This window comes from Ammospiza nelsoni, chromosome 9, assembly GCF_027579445.1.
Source record: "Ammospiza nelsoni isolate bAmmNel1 chromosome 9, bAmmNel1.pri, whole genome shotgun sequence".
NCBI lineage: Eukaryota > Metazoa > Chordata > Aves > Passeriformes > Passerellidae > Ammospiza > Ammospiza nelsoni.
The window spans coordinates 21,868,679-21,882,275 of record NC_080641.1 but is presented as its reverse complement, the minus strand read 5'-3'; the positions used below and the strand labels follow the sequence as shown (position 1 = coordinate 21,882,275).

Sequence of the window (13,597 nt, the reverse complement as noted above, 5' to 3'; positions counted from 1 at the left end):
TCAGAGGTCCTCTATGAGCAAATACATGAATTAAACAACATAAGGGAGTGAGACTACTCAGAAGGAAAGTCTTTCCCACCTTCTGTGGGACTCAGAAGGAAAGTCTTTCCCACCTTTTCTGGCACAACTGACAGATACAACTAGAGTGTGCAACTCCAAAGTGAGCATCACAACCTTATTCTACATATATTTTTTAAAAATGAATATGATATTGTAAACATGATAAAGTAATTTTTCTTAGAAATTAATTCTGCTTTGAATGTGGTAGCCATATTCAGGAACCAATGAGGACTGCTGTCATTAAAATATTTGAGATTATTGCACCCTTCACACTGGCTTTAGTAAAATAAATTATAAACTAGCAAAGTTGGTTTCAAATAAATTTCAAATAAAAGACCTGAACACACTGGGTCAGAAACAAGCATACAAATCCACATCAAGTACAGAAGTGCTCCAGGCTGCCAACATGATAGCAGTTTTGCAGAGTGATGCTATTTAAAATCATGGCTATCTAAAACAAAAGCTGTTTAAATCCTTGAATTTTCATAATTGTTTTTATTATGTCACAAACACACGAGACAAGTGCTATAATGCAGCCATGTCAAAGTAAATAATAAAAGTATACTCACTCTTAGTCCTGGAAATCCAGGAGGACCAACACCACCAACAATTCCCTTTAAAGAAAGTTAATCTTAGATTATCTAATTTTTACCATTTAAAAAGAAATCCTAAAAATAAGATAAAGGGGACCTATAAAGCAAATCAGTTTTGATTTTTACAGTTTCCAAAGAGTGACAACTTATCACTGTATAGAGAAATATGCTTAGTAAAATCTCTGAATTGTAGAATTAGATCACCAGATATTTGCATTATGTCAACATCTCTGCTGTTAATACAGGAATATGAAATTTTTTTACTATTATAGTTAAAATGGAAGGAAGAAAAGTCAACTTTTTAAGGGTGAAAAATTTATTAAGATTCCCCAGAAAAATAAATAAGAACACCATCTCAGTTAAACTGAGAAGAGGCTAAAACACTGCTGAAAAGAGTTGCTAAGTCTCTTTGCCCTGTGTGAAACAGACATTGCAGTCCTCCAGGTCACCATGTCCCATGCAAGCTGTGCCAGCACCTGGGACCTGCTCCTCAGTGGATAACATTCACAAGGCCCACTGCAGCCTGCTGGCTCCCATGGGGAAGGGGAAGTTTTATGCAAGCAAAGCTAAGCCCATTCTGAATTTGTCCAACTGGTCACAGCTGCTGGACATGACTCAGAGGACACCTTGGTGCTCCCCTCCCTCCTCAGGTGCCTTCACACTTTCCCCAACCTGCTCTAAACTATCCCCAGGCGAAGCTGAATGTTCCAGCAACATCCTCCAAGGCAGACTGACATCCTCAGAGAATGGAGAGGGTGCTGTGGAAATGAAGGCTGGCATTAGCCAGTTAAGGAGAAGAAATCAGGCATGGAGACAATGCCATTAGTGTTAAGTCAGCAGATGGGAAGAAATGTCTTCCCTTCAAGCTCCTGCTGCCACAGGCCTCCCAGGCAGGCCCTGGTCTCCAGTGCCAGCTCCCAGAGAGGCTCTGTAAATACGCCCTTAGCACTGCAGACCCTGCAGCTGCAGCACTGGCCCCTTGCCTGAACAAGCCCTGCAGGGCGAGCCTGGGGAGGAGGGGAGAGGGGCTGCCGCCTGTCAAAGAAGGCAGAAAGATCAGCAGCTGTCTTGGCAGATTAGATGGAACTTGTTTGCAAATGCTTGCAGTGAAATGGGCTGCTTTGTAATGGGCAAGGCTGTAATTTCAGATCCAGGCTTTCTGAGCTTGTTTCTATTAAAGCACTGTTCTGCAGATCTGGTGGAAAGACAATATCTGCTTTATCAGGAATGGAGGGAGACTTGGGAGTACAAGGAGGGGAAGGAAGAACTCACCTTTTAGTATCATTTGCAAAGCAGTTGGTGTCACTCAAGCCCTCAGTGGGTTTTCAAGATGAAAACCATACTGATATCACCTGACATTCCAACAAGGGAAGCTTTGCCTTAGGGACCAGGAATGCAGAAGAAATTTTTCCTGTGTTCCAAAATGTTGACACCAAACATTGATAATCCACCAGCAAAATTCATGTAAGCTTTCTATAATAAGTTTCTAAGATTTGTGTTAAGGCAGACCTTCAAAAAATAAATAAACTCTGCCTGGTTGATGACACTGTTCCACAGCAGAAACATCTTCAGAAGCAAACTGATAGCAGCTTCCAAAGGAGCACCCAACAATACCAAATGATTTAAATCAGCTGCTCTTTTCCCCAGCACTTATTGCTGTTCTCTTGCCCAAAGCCTTTCACTGGTTTCTGACACCAAAGGAAACCTGAGTTTGGAATCTGCAGCCAGAGTTTCCTACAAATGGAGCAAGAGAGCAAAGCTCCTCTGAGGGCAGCCTGTGGAGTGCCGTGACCGTGGCACAGGCTGGGCAGCACACGGCAAGGGCACACACTGCCAGGGACGAAGCTGTTATCACACTGATTACAATGCACTAAATGACAGGCTAGCGTAACTGTCCTCAGTACCAGCTCAAAGGATGAAGTCAACTATCAAATCCACAAGCACACAAAAGCTGGGGTTCTACATGCAGGCCAAATCCTATTTTGTTAAGGTGATCTTAGAATAATAGTTTAAAAAAACAACACTAAGTCATCTAATGCAAGAACTTTGGAAGACAGAACATTCATCACTCATGCAATGAGCACAGCAAGAGATCTGGTTCTCAAGGTAGTCAGCACATGCTGCAGTGAAAAATGTGGTCTCTTTGCAGCTTGCTGAATATTTTCTTCCTCTTTTTTATACTTATAGTAGTTTCCTAGTAATTGCCATGGGAAATTTGAAAGTTCAAAATTTTCCTGTGGCTTTCAAGACATTTCTTTAGAAGCAAGGTCTCCTTTAAATTTGGAGGGGAGTTAACATTGAGTTTTACAAATTTTACCATGTTAATCAACACACAATTCAATACTTACAGGACTTCCATCTGGACCAGGGGGGCCTCTATTTCCAAAGTCACCTGGAAAACCCTAAAGCAGAATAGAAAATACCTGTTCTTCATTATTCAAGACATGAAAGGTGGTCTGAACACTGAGTCCCTACAGATTTGGAGAATTAAGTCATCATAAATAGATCGAGGGAGTGTGATGGAGGAATGGGAAAAGCACTAAGTTTCAGCTACACAGTTCAAATGAACAGAACAGTGATATTTGTTTGCCTCTTAAAGTCATAAAGCCAAAATGATAAAACTATACACAATGCAAACACATGGAAAAAGCAAACAATTGAATTACTTTCAGAGCAATATTAAACAAGTATTACTTGAATTGTTTTCTTGGAGCCTGTTTTCCTATTTCTTAACTCTTTTTTTTTCCTGTTTGCTTCAACATTCACTAAAACATTTGTCCTTTCCTTAACTCATCCCCAAATACTAATGGTTAGCATCTCAGTATGAGATCTCCTATTCATTAGAAATCAGAATTCTAATCTAACTGATGCGAACACTTCCCTGAGTCTGCATCTAGACACCGAAACAGTAACTCAAGACATAGTAAAGCCTCATTTATTTTATGAGAGTTTTGACTTCAGAGACTAGATTATCAGAACAGGAAAGAAATCTGATTTGCCAAGTCAAGCATTGAAGCTTAAAACAGAATTTCCATCTCTTGCTTCAGAAAGAAAATGGAATGGCATTCCACCACTTTACTGGCTCTAATCTTCTGTCCTTCCTGTCAGAGTTTTGAAAATCGCTTTACCTCTTTCAGATCTTGCCCACTGCAGAAGCATATAAGTTGCTGGGGGAAAAGTTATTTCATTTTTGTTTGGGTTTTTAGCGGGGGGGTAAGGGTAGAATCTCACCCTTAACAATAAAATAAAATAACACAAAAATATGTGAAATGCTCTTTGTGCTTTCAGTGTTTCAGTATCTTTTTCCCCCTCCATGTGTGTCAGGAACAGCACTTGGAGGCATTAACCTTTCCCCTCAGTGAGACCATGTTCAAACCTGCTGCAGCTCCAAGGCACAGCTCATTTGGCCTTTTAAAGCTGCTTTGTTCAGAGGGCATCCACACAACTGCCCAGCCCAGCACTTGCTGCAGCAGCGTCTTTCCTCAATGGATTGGGGGATGTACATCACCATAAAACTGTATTCCAACAGTAGTCAGAAAGACAATGTAAAACTGTGTCAAGGAGATGGAAAAACCACATAATAAATCAAAGTAGTTGATAGTAGTTAAGCCATATTTAGCTTTACTAACAAGCCAAAATTTTATAAAAAGCAAGGCAACATTTTATGCATATATATATACATGCATGCACACGGCCAAAATATGTTGAAACAACTAAATAGCTATTAATTCTCATTATCATGAATGATAATGTGAAGTAATCTGAGACAGCCTTTTGTAGCATCTTTTGGGCTGATTTTAGGTGGAGATTGTTTCTACTTTCTCCTATTAATTCAGAAAAGCTAAACACAGGAATTCCTCTCACTACTATGAATTTTTTGTTCAGTATCTGATCACAGAACTCACAAATAAACCTATAGCTGTAACTGTAAGACCTGATCATACAGGTCCTCAAATTTTTGCCACCTTATAACTTAAAAAGTAGAGGTTCTTAGGAAATGGTCAATAAAGCAGATTTAATTGATTCTGAAGAGGTTGTACATCATTGGACTTTTTGCTTCCCAGCTGTGAAAATGTGGGTAAAATTTTACATATGTAAAATGGATATTTGAGAGTGACTGTTGTTAAAAGTGACCTAAGTGAACTAAGAGGATGAAGCCAAAGATTAATCTATGACCCTTTCCTAAACAGCGTATTTGGGTTGTACTGCCTACCATTGGTAGATGTTGGAAGAGGCAGAATTGTCATAACACATGTAGATTTTTTGAAACTACAAATGAGGCCTCAAAGGGGACATGAAGGATGCTGTGGGACAGTTTTACCAACCACACTGAATCACAAATGATACAGCACAATCCCAGCACAGCAAGGGTTACAGAAGTGACAGATCACCCACAGTCATTATTATCACATTCTCAACAGCCTGTGTTTTTGAACTAATACTGAAAAATCTATCTTGGTAAGTAGAAAAATGAAAGCAAAATGAACAGTCACAAAAGTATAAAACTGGAAGCAATATAATAAAACTACTGTGCAACAACTGTTTTATTTAATCAATATTATCGTTTAACATTATTGCTAAGCATACAACGGACGACTATTCATAACTTTAATATAAAACAGAACCTGAACTGTTTTTACAGTTACAGTGGACTTGATTACTGAATTCTTGGTAAAATTTACAAGGTGTGTTCTGACTCATTGACAACTGGTTTTAACTAATCACAGATAGAAGAAAACTATGTAAAAATCTTCCCCCAAATAAAAGCAAAATGCATCATGCTGACAGAAAATGAATTAGAAATACTGCAGAGCTAGCCAACAGAAAGAAATTGAACACATATAATTCTACCATGAAATATTTTCTTTAAATGATATTGTATGCAAAACAAATATAAAATTAAAACAAATCCTCACTCTATAGATTCAGGCAATTGAATATTTTGTTCCACTTCAAATATGCCATAAATATTACAAATATGAACAACTGTTCATCAAACCTACTAAGTAGCAGCATTTTGTCAATTAAAAGTGTTTACAATCCCTTGTATGATCCACTTCTATACTTAAAAAATGCTTTCCAAAAATGAGATTATACTTCTGATCTCATGTCTTTCAAAAAACCCTGCCAGACAGGGTTTTTATTTTCTCAAGTATTATTAGGGACAGTTTTGTCCAAAAAAATAAGTTGTACCCTAGAACAAAAGGTGAGGATCCTGGCTTCAGGCACTGTAGAATTCCCATGCCAAATTTCTTTTAGTGACAGTGCCCTACCCCAAAGCATTGTTAACTCTAGGGCGCTGTGCCAAAAAACTTTGTCATTACAGCTATCTTTGTTTTGGGGGTTAAAATAACATGTCTTCTCTAGGCTTGTGATCCAGCAAAGTGCTTCAAGCCAGGTTCCCATGTGATTTCTCTCCTGGCTGGTCTCACATTAGTAGCCTTTAGTCAAATAAGTACTTTATAGATCATAGATAGGAATTGGAATGAATCTTGGGATTGAGGGAATTAATGACATTACAAAGAAATCAGTACTAAATGAAAGTAATCATAGACATCCTGCAGAGGTGCTGTGCCACCTATGTGAATCCTCTCTGAGCAGATTTATGCAAGCAAAAGTCCTTACAGAACATAGTCTTGTACTGACAGAAGCTCTGCTCTTACTGTAAATGGAAAATAACTGCTGACCACAGCACCAACAGACTGCTATGGACTGGGACAAATCCTACATGGACCGCTGCATTGGCAGGCAGAAGTGTCACTGAAACCTGCCACAGAGACTGATGGCAGATGGCAAAATGTGCTCCAGTGTACACTGCTGTCACCTCAACTTCCAATTCACACTGAACACCAGCCTTTGGTTCCCATCCAGGTTCTTCTCCCCTTTAAATGCTGCCTGTGCCTCAGGGGCACAAGACACTGCCAAGGGACTGATGGCACAGGGCCCTGCTCACCCAACACTCAGATGCGGAGAGCAGCATTTCACCCAGATTACGTGCAAACTACAATATGGTCTCATGGCAGCTCCAGAAAGAGCAGTCTGTAGACCTAATTTAATTTTGCTTGCCTTTCTTTATATCAAAGCAATTCTTGTAGACTAGTGACTTTTTTGGCTGATCACACAGAAAACAAAACACAATTAAAGAATCATCCACAACTTCCATAGCATAGATCAAGGGCCAAATGATGATCACCATACTACTGCTGGACAAATTTGTTCAACGTGGTAGATGAAAATCATCTGAACTGCTGAGCACAACTGACTGCACAGCTGGAGAGCCCTATGGTGTTTTCCAATCTCAAACCACAAGAAAGTTAAAACTGGAAACTCCTGGATAGCTTCAAAGACCTAAAATAATATGGTTGCAACAGAAAACAAAACATTTGACATGGAAGACACACCACAGGAAATATGTAAACCTGATAGTGGGTACTTGGCAGATTTGGGTTTATTCTCAGCTGTAGAAATACATGTTAAGAAGAGGACAGCTTTAATTTACTACAGTCCAGAAATATCAGACATTAGAAGAAGCTGATTTTCATCCAAGCCAACACCAGACTTAGGAAGCTTGCATCATAGCTGCACCTCATGCTAACACCAATTTCACACAATATATTTGTGTGTTTGTTACCTTCTAATCCTCCTCCTAGCTGATATCAGTAACCTGCCACAAGGGTCACAGTGCTGCCTTCCACACTTTAGTGCTTATAACCTGCACACAATCTGCAGTTCTGAAAAGTACTAACTGAAAGTGATAGAAAGTTATTTATGAACAAAAATAAAACTAACTTTTTTTTCAGCTGATTAAAGCTACAGAGTTAACTCCAGGTGGATTTACACTGGCAGCAGGAATTGTAACAAGTATTAGAATCTTTACCTGTCTCCCTTTAGGACCTCTTTTTCCACGGAGGCCTGGGATACCCTAAGAAAGAAATAACCCACCATAAATAGATTTTCTTTTCTTCATACTTAAATTCAAGTAATTAAACCTGCATTTGATTGGAAACAACAGAGTATGAGGAACACCATTAAAAAAAAAGTATTTGAGCAAAGTATCACAGAGCCAATGTCCTGAAGCAGAAAGACAAACTTTGTCTGTCTTTCCTGTGGCAACAGCAGAACAATTGTGAAAAAGAGCCTTGTCCTGCTTCCATCACACTACATGCCCAGACAGCCTGCTGGCTCAAGTGCAATAGGAAAAGGCTCAAGCAGAGTGATAGAGATTAACGCTTCCATGGCTGGTTCTACTGCAAAGATCATCTAACAAGAGACAAATATTAGTTATTGTCCAAAAGAAATTGCTTAAATGAAAAGTATTCATTCACACTTTGCTGAAGAAAAAAAAAATAACCCTAATCCTTGCAGCTGTAGATTAAAGTAAAACAATATATTGCAGCTGCTCCCCATTTTACTTTAGCATCAAGGCATTTCGTTGACTAGACAAATTGGGTATGTCCTATTCATCTTATTTTCTCCAAATCAGTTTTGCTTTTAACCAAAAAAACCCAAAGAACAAATGAATGGTTAAACCTTGCACATTTCTCCCCATTCTAACATGTATTACATTACCACACAAACATCAACATTTCATTAATGTTCCATTAGGCCTACCCTTTCTCCTTCAGGTCCTGGTTGTCCTGCCACACCTGGAGGTCCAATGAAACCCTAAAATGTAAGAAAAGTGCTTGATTTCAAGGCTGCTTGTCCCTCAGTACTGGCTAGCTAAGGCTCATGACACAGGGATTAAATTCAGGCTCATTTGAAACTACCAGTGAAGCTCTAGAAATTTAAATGTGAGTAGGATTTAATTTCTTGGAGGTTGATCTTTTTTCTTAATTACTGAAGATGGAACCTACCTTGTCATCCAGACCTAAGGGAGTAAGGAAAACAAAGGCACCTCTACTTTCTACAGTTACTTAAAACAGCTGAGAAGCAGAGCACAGTTTGATTACAGGAATATTTGAAACCTAAAGCTCTAAAGATACTTCACATCCCATTGCTGTACACCTCCATGGCACAGCAGTATGTGTCAGGAGGGCTGTGTCATCATTTTTACTGGAAGTTACTTTTAGAATTCATACACAAGATTTAGCCTTGAGGTGTTTTCCCCTAAATTACTCACGCATTGCCCACTTTTAGCTTTGTGTAAACAGAGAAGCAGGAACTTTTAGGGAAGTGACTGGGATCACTTATGTCTTGTTCATTGAAGGGAGAACAGGTCAAAATGCAGATGAGAATCTGAACAAAAATAAACTGAAGAAATATAAAGGAAGCAATCCCTGAGGGTGCAATATCTGTTGGCACTTGATCCTGCCAAACTAATTTTCCCATCATTGTAATCAAAAGTGGCATAAAATAAAAAAAACCAAAAACATTCCAAAACCCCCAGACGTGTTTGAGAAGCTGCTGAAGGTAAAGGCTTCTAGTAACTACACTAAAAAAACAAAAGCAACTCTTGCAACACAGTAAGATGATATTAATTGATACTTGAGAATACAATACACTGCTGAGCAACCTGTACATGAGCTGAAGGCCTGAAAACACCCACCAAAAGCCTCCTTCCAATCCCAGATGCAACCAGCAACATAAAGGTTTCTGGAAACCTGTGCCTTCTGCTTGATGGTGGGAGTCAGTCTGAAGAAACACTTATCCATGCACAAGCATGTGTAGGCATGCTCATGTGCATATCCAAAGAAAACTAAATTACATAGCACCCATCAAAAAAAACCAAACCAAAACAAAAACCAACAAACCCACAACCCTCAAAAAAACCCAAACCACCAAGAAAGAGCATGATAAAGGCACAGAGAGAAAACTCCAAATCAGCCAGGAATAAAAACCAATCTGTTTTGCTTCCAAGAATAATTAACCAAAACCAAACCTTGAATGTATGCAGCATTAAGAACCTTCAGTGCCTGGGATACATATAACTATGCCTGAATCATTCTAAAACCTCAAGATCCCTTTCACAGTTTTTATGTGACAAGACTGTTTCCCTTTATCTACTTCTGCAGTTGTTACAGACTGCAAATGTCAGATCTGTCTCCCTTCTTGACAGCCTCCATTATGGAAATAATGCTTCAGGCCTGAGCAACATCCACTCAGCCCTCACACCCAGCATGGCTTTCTTTTCTCTCCTGCAAACAAGTGAGAGGAAGGGCAACAATGGAAAACTGCTCTGTGCTGCTCACCATGGAAAAAAATGAACTCTTGCACATATTTTGAAAGAAACTCTTGAGTTTTCTCATTTGTAGGTTCTATAAAGGCAGTGTGGTTCTGCAGGCATACCCTGGAACAGCTGAATTAAATTCCTCACCCCCTTTCTTACCTACTGTGTGGGTAAAACTAGACATGGATATCAAAATGCTTAAGATGCTTACTTACTCTGACTCCTTTAGGACCTGGGTTACCTTCTGGTCCAGCGAGGCCCTGTGACAAAAAGAGAGAGTTGTAATTCATTTTAAACAACCAGATATGCTCCATGTAAAAGAACTGTAACAGCACTTGTTAACTGTGAACGGGCAACACATTCTTGACATTTTTAAGATTGAAGAAGGTGCCATCAAGTGGTCCCCTGGGACCATGTTCACAAAGGTCTCCCATTAGTGCATGGCTGAAACACAGATCATGACTGAAGCTTCCATTACATTAAAATTATTTCTTCTAAGAGAAATTTTTTTTTCCAGACACAGTGATCAGGCATTAGAGTGACATAATGTCACAAGATTTTTTATGAGCTTTTGTATTTGGACGCATTTCAATTACATTCAAGCTAGTGTCAGAATTGCATATGTGGTCCAAATGCTCTGAACATTTTATGTGATTGAACACAAAAAATGTTATCATCCATTACTCTATAAAATATTGTAATGGAACTTGGAAATATATAGCCACTACAAACTTAATTCAACAAAACACTGAAGTATTGGTGAAATTCACCCTTTAAGCAGATACAAAACCACAAAATCAGTTGTTGTCAATTGGCTCACATACCTTTACACAAGGAAGATGCTGAGCATTTCTACTTTTTATCTTATTTGTATTACTGTACTGAGGTATCTGTTACTTTAAACATAAATCAATATTTGTATAAGTACTTCTGTTTAAAGAAAGCTGCTTTCTGGCTTTATTCCTTGTCCTAAAATACCTGAAAGGGCAAAACCCCAAACTTTTAATGTTCCCCTTCCCTAATGGACTGAAGAAATAGTTTCAGCAGTGAAATAAACACATTGGTGAAAAATCAGGATGAACAGGTAGTCCTACTGCCTCTAGACTTGAAATACAAAGAAGATAAACCACACAGAACCACATGAGCTTTATAAAGGGAGTGCAAAGTATTCAGACATTCAGTTCTTTGGTAATGCCATTTATATACTTTAGAAAGGAGCAGCATTACTGCATCTAACACATCCAAGTTTAAAAGCCATGACACTCAACATTCCCTCCAAGGCACTACCAGATAAAGAGGTTTGTTTCAAAGAAAAAAGACAGGATGTAAACAAATACAGTTTTACAATTAGTAGTTTCAAAAGAGTTAGACATGGTACTTTTGAAAAGAATAAATGAGAAAAACAAAAATTAAAATGCAAAGGCATTTGAATAGTTACTGCACCTGCCTGCCAGGGTAACCAACTGCCCCAATACTGCCAGCCATTCCTGGAATTCCCTAAGTGGAAAAGGAAGAAAGAAAAGGAAAATAAACAAGAAGCATGTTTAATGTCATGGTTTGGAGTCTGTTCTATCATTTCTCTTTCAACATCTAGTCGCATGACACAGCTTAAGCACATGGAAAAATTACTCTTTAAGCAATAGAACACCCAAAAATTGACTCATCATACATAACTAACTCTGCCAATTTCAGTCACATATCCTTTAAAAACTATCTGAGATTTTGTGAAATACAACAGTGGATACATTATTTTCATAATTCAAAATTAATTCAGGAGGGCTATAGGAGGCAATGAGGTAATTGCACTGATCCTAGATGTATTTGAAACAAATACATGAAACTTTCCATTAAAGAATCCTCGTGTCCTTACAAAGCCAATTTGTGTGTTCTTTCTTCCAGAATCAGGTCAATATAGTACTGGATAAATCATGAATGCATACAATTCTCTCCACCTTCTTCTTCTGATGTAAAGAATCAACTTGTTTTTTCCTCACTAGTTATCTCTATCTCACTGATAGATTACAGTCATCACAGAAAACATCCTGTGAGACTGTTATTAGAACATCACTCATTCAGTGAGGGTTTGGGCATAAAACCCAGGAAAGCCATGAATGATGTCCTTGAGTTTTCATCTCCTTTCAGGTGTTTACCATCAGTTATCACCACCATTTCCTTTTCAGTATGATCCAAAAGGAGATTCCTTCCATCTACTCTGCTGTTAGGAGCATCATAAATGCTAACAAGAGACATTAGCAATTGGATGTCTTTGAAATCACATTCAGATTTCTTCCTGATAAGACATGGCAGTTTAAAAAAGTGCTGAATAACTACTTCATTTCCTACATGCTAGGAGATGTAAAAGGCATAAGTAGAGGTTTGAAATGTGCCTCTTATAAGAATTCACATTGACATCTTTCCAGTTGGTGTGGTACTGAAAAAACAAGCTGGATAAGCTTTTCCATTTCGTTTAAACTACTTTTTTACCACACTGATCTCAACACAGTCTGAATTCTTGCTCAAAACTTGTCCAGTATTTCCTTAAGCAGTTTACACAGCTTGCTTATACTGAACACTTCTAATGGATTATACATTGTCCTATCCTAATGTTTCATCTGCAGAGCACAGAGCTCTGTGCTTGCATCCCTTACCTGCTCACCCCGTGGCCCTTGCAGTCCTGGGTAACCCTTAAGACCCTGCAGGTAGAGAAAGAAATCTGTGGTAAACACAATTAAACAAACAAAATAGACCTTTTTCTACCCTATTCCCTTTTCATCAAAGAAAAAAACCCAGATTTTTCTGCCTGCAGACTTAGTATGGTTTACATTTAGCAGCTCATATGAAAACTGAGCTAGAGAAAAGAAGTAAGAAAACTTGGCAGTTTAGACAATTTCAAGACATCCGTATGCTTAAAGGCAGTTTCAGACTTGTGCTCTTTTAAACAAATGAGTCTTTCCATTTTACTGCTGCCCTTTGTGCTTTACCAGAATTTCTAAGTATTTGTAATTAAAACCTAGCACAACATTGGCAACTACAGAAGAGTGCCAGCAAGTTCCTGTAACCTGTAAAAATCAGTAGGTAAAGTGTTATGACTAATGCTACAACCATCAGCTACAGAGAGAAAGTAAGTGCAGCAAATAAAGGAGGAGCCCTCACAATGCTGACTTTTGAAAAAATGTTTCATCAGAAAACAGCTTTGTTTTATTTTTCTTTAGTAGCTCTATTCTATCTTGTTTGCTGATCTTTATTCCACAACTAAGACTTCACCTAGCAACTCAGCCCAAATATCCCAAGGAATGGAAATTCTACTTTTTTCTTACAGGACTGGAGTTTCCTTCTGCTCAAGGAAAATAGGAGTCTGTAGAAGAAGCACTGGGAGACACTCAGTAGCATAAAGCTGACACTTAATAGAATAATGCTAATCTTACCACAGGTATACTGCTTTTGAAATTTGCTGATCCGCCTTACCCTTACATGATGCCAAAGTAAAGATAAAATGAAACATGGAGCCCTTCTCAGGTTGAAACCAAGCTTTTTCCTTCCATATTTCTCACCATGCTCTACTTCAGTATGCAAATTTTATCAGGATTTTATAGACCCAGATTCTCATGATTTACTGTCACACACAGGGAATAAACTAGAGCAAAAATTGTAGCCAATCTTGGTACAGCTCTTTCCCAGAGCCATTGCAAAGCACCTGTACCCCCAGAGCACTGCAGAGGCTCTCAGGTACTGCCATGGACTCAGGCAAGCCCCTGCCCAGGAGTGCTGTCCTTGT

General features: G+C 38.7%; 1 protein-coding gene across 1 annotated transcript in view; it reads right to left on the bottom strand.

Annotated features, from left to right (window-relative positions):
* The window catches only part of COL24A1 (collagen type XXIV alpha 1 chain), a 119,152-nt gene that overhangs the window by 78,361 nt on the left and 27,194 nt on the right, over window positions 1-13,597 (bottom strand). Inside the window, exons 8-14 of the mRNA XM_059477700.1 lie at window positions 12,471-12,515; window positions 11,266-11,319; window positions 10,038-10,082; window positions 8,265-8,318; window positions 7,531-7,575; window positions 3,002-3,055; window positions 630-674 (exon numbers count right to left, since the gene is read on the bottom strand). Of these exons, the coding sequence (XP_059333683.1) occupies window positions 630-674; window positions 3,002-3,055; window positions 7,531-7,575; window positions 8,265-8,318; window positions 10,038-10,082; window positions 11,266-11,319; window positions 12,471-12,515 (342 nt within the window). The remainder of the gene's footprint in view (window positions 1-629; window positions 675-3,001; window positions 3,056-7,530; window positions 7,576-8,264; window positions 8,319-10,037; window positions 10,083-11,265; window positions 11,320-12,470; window positions 12,516-13,597) is intronic.